The 3,123-nt window shown below is 47.3% G+C and overlaps 1 protein-coding gene across 1 annotated transcript; it reads left to right on the forward strand.

Moving 5' to 3' along the window:
• The first annotated feature begins 244 nt into the window (after window positions 1–244).
• Window positions 245–1,857, forward strand: LOC120961826 (acid phosphatase 1). Its single transcript, XM_020293093.4, has 2 exons — window positions 245–731; window positions 1,216–1,857. Exons 1-2 carry the CDS (start codon window positions 277–279, stop codon window positions 1,598–1,600), a joined length of 840 nt encoding a protein of 279 aa, XP_020148682.1. The 5' UTR covers window positions 245–276; the 3' UTR covers window positions 1,601–1,857.
• Window positions 1,858–3,123: the final 1,266 nt, after the last annotated feature.

The raw sequence follows: 3,123 nt of genomic DNA on the forward strand, positions 1-3,123 counted from the left end.
CCTCAAGACCAACGTGTTCCATGCTGTGAATGCGACCGTGCCAGTGACACCGACCACCTCTTTTGTCACTTAATTTCTTTCAAGCTCACAGTCATTGTCATTGATGGCTATGTGCATCCATATAGACGTGGAGGCCGGGTTTTTTCTCCTCTTTCTCAAAAAAAAAAAACTCACGGTCACACACACTGTACTGTATGATTGATGTACCTTTTCCCTTCCTATATAACGAGCTAGCCACCCCACACTCTGCATAGCACCGCACCTCAGGAAGTAGAAATGGCAATGGCTACGAAGATGTTTCTGCTCGCTGCCGTGGCTCTTCTTGTGGCTTCGAGTGGCGCATGGGAGACTAACATCCGCATGCCGACGTCAGTTGCCACAGTCACCGCCATGGATGAGGCCGTGGCACCCCTGATCCATGCGCTGCGGCCGCTGCTGGGCTCGGGCGGACAGCTGGGGAGCCTCGGCGGCTTGGCATGCGACAGCTGGCGGCTGGGTGTGGAAGCGCACAACGTGCGTGACTGGAAGACGGTCCCCGCCAGCTGCGAGGGCCACGTCGGGCACTACATGCTCGGCGGTCACTACCGCCGCGATTCCAAGCTCGTCATCGACCAGGCCATCTCCTACGTCGATAGCCTCAAGCTCGCCGGCAACGGCAAGGAGGTGTGGGTCTTCGACGTCGATGAGACCACGCTCTCCAACCTCCCCTACTACGCCACTCACGGCTTCGGGTACCTGCCTGCCTATATATATATATAGTATGCATATATATGCTATAGATGCGTACGTACATGCACATTATACTTGCGATTTATTGCAGGTCGATATATCTGAGCAGAAACTTGTTGGACGCATCTTGTCGTTCAGACAAAGTAGAAATCTGACTAGAACCTGTTAAAACCATCAACTCACTAGCTAGCTAGAAACCACCGGTAAAACCTTAACTGGCACATAACATCTTCCAATGAATACTAGTGAAAAAAACAAATGAGACCAGAAGTGGAAATAAAATCTTAATTATTGGACGTGTTTTTTTTTTTGCGAAATAATTATTGGACGTGTCGGACCTTATTGCTGGTCCCGGAGACGGCCAGAAGGACCATAAACAAGAGGACTGCGCGGAGATAGTGATGCGATAGCTACTTTATCAATGGATTTATTTCGTAACCGTCCTTATGAAAAGATGATCTAGCTGACTCGCATGGTTGACAACAGGGCTACGCCGTACAACTGGACGAGCTTCCAAGAGTACGCGCGGCAGGCGAGCGCACCTGCCCTGCCAGAGACGAAGCGGCTGTACAACAAGTTGCTCTCGGTCGGCATCAAGCCTGTGATCCTCACCGGCCGGAGAGAGGCCCAGAGGACCGCCACTATCACAAACCTCCGCCGGCAGGGGTTCTCTGGGTCAATGGCGGTGCTGCTGAAGCCAGCGGAGTTCAAGGGCTCCTCGGTGACCTTCAAGTCCGGTGAGAGACAGAAGCTGTTGGACGCCGGGTATGTCATCGTCGGCAACATCGGTGACCAGTGGAGCGACATCCTTGGCACGCCAGAGGGCGCCCGCACCTTTAAGCTGCCCGACCCCATGTACTACATCGGCTAGGGCTCGGCCGCCTCCGGATCTCACGCGTCGTCGTCGATTGCTTGAATAAGTTACATGCATGCTTTCCGTTACATGCAATGCATGCTTGGTCGATTGCTCGAATAAGTTACATGCATGCTCTCCGTTACATGCAATGCATGCTTGGTCAATAATCCCTCCCTTGTCGCTGCTTGCTTCATTTCCATATATATAATTGATCACTTGTTGTATTAATAAGATGTATTATGAAGAAGTTGCATCTATCTATCTATCTTCGATTATATCTGCAATTCAGAGATGGGCCTAGGCTCATCTACTCTCATTGAATAGTAAATTCAAGAAAAACCGTAAAAAAACTGAAATTCTTAGGGCATTCAAGATTCTTGGGTGCGCTAGGACTGTGCCAATTTTCATGGTCAAATGACATCGTAGGAGCTCATGGCAGAAGAACAAAATTGGGCCTGCATAGTGTTTTCTTTCAAATTTTCTTTTACAGTCAAAATTTTGATATTATTTTGCCAAGAGCTCCTCGGATGTGATTTGACCACGAATACTTTCATGCACCCAGCGCACCTGAGTATCTTAGAGACATTAAAATTTCAGATTTCTTTGGATTTTTTACTATTTTTTAATTTACTATTTATCGGCAGCTGTAGATGAGCATGGGCTCTGAAATTGCTGTTCTCCGATTGTATGCGCTATAGTAATTATAGACTTCCTATGAACTTACACGTTAATTCATTGTTGAAATATACTTTTGGAGCAACTAATTGGAGCATAAATTCAATACAGTAATCAGAGTCAATCTGCCATATCTCATCTAGCTTTCCAATCTACCTTCAATCTCGTCTTCATCATCTACGGCGCCTGCCCTCTTCTTCAACCAAATTTCTGAGGAACTTACGAGAGAAAACTTCCTCCTATGGAAATGAAAGGCTCAAATTCTTCTCCAGATTCATGGGCCTTGACTTTATGGCTACCTAGTTGGCAACCTTCCTGCGATCGAGAAAACCATGACATCCACAGACAAAGAAGGCAAGCGAGTGAACACTCCCAATCCCCTTTACACGCCTGGATGATTACGGATCGGCATATCCTTTCCTATCTCCTTAACTCTCTTTCCAAAGACACTAGTAGAAAACAGGGCTTTGGTTCGGCCAGAAAAGAGCATTAATCCTGGTTGCATTACGAACCGGGACTAATGTGAGCATTACTCCTAGTTCGAGCGGCTAGGGCACCGTATAGGCATTAGTCCCGGTTCAAATGGGACCTTTAGTCCCGATTGGTGCCACGAACCGGGACTAAAGGGTGCGATGCCCATTAGTACCGGTTCGAGCCACCAACCGGTACTAATGGGGTTTCAGGCATTAGTACCGGTTCATGGCACGAACCGGTACTAAAGGTCCCATTTTCAAACTCTACCCCCCGTGGATCGCCTTTTCAGTTTTGTAAAAAGCAAAAGAAAATGATAAAAACTTCAAAAATTAAAATCCTTCCAGATGTAGTTATGTTACTACATGTACTACTTAGGAAAATTTTAAAAC

The sequence above is a fragment of the Aegilops tauschii genome, chromosome 7 (genome assembly GCF_002575655.3).
Source record: "Aegilops tauschii subsp. strangulata cultivar AL8/78 chromosome 7, Aet v6.0, whole genome shotgun sequence".
Taxonomy (NCBI): domain Eukaryota; kingdom Viridiplantae; phylum Streptophyta; class Magnoliopsida; order Poales; family Poaceae; genus Aegilops; species Aegilops tauschii.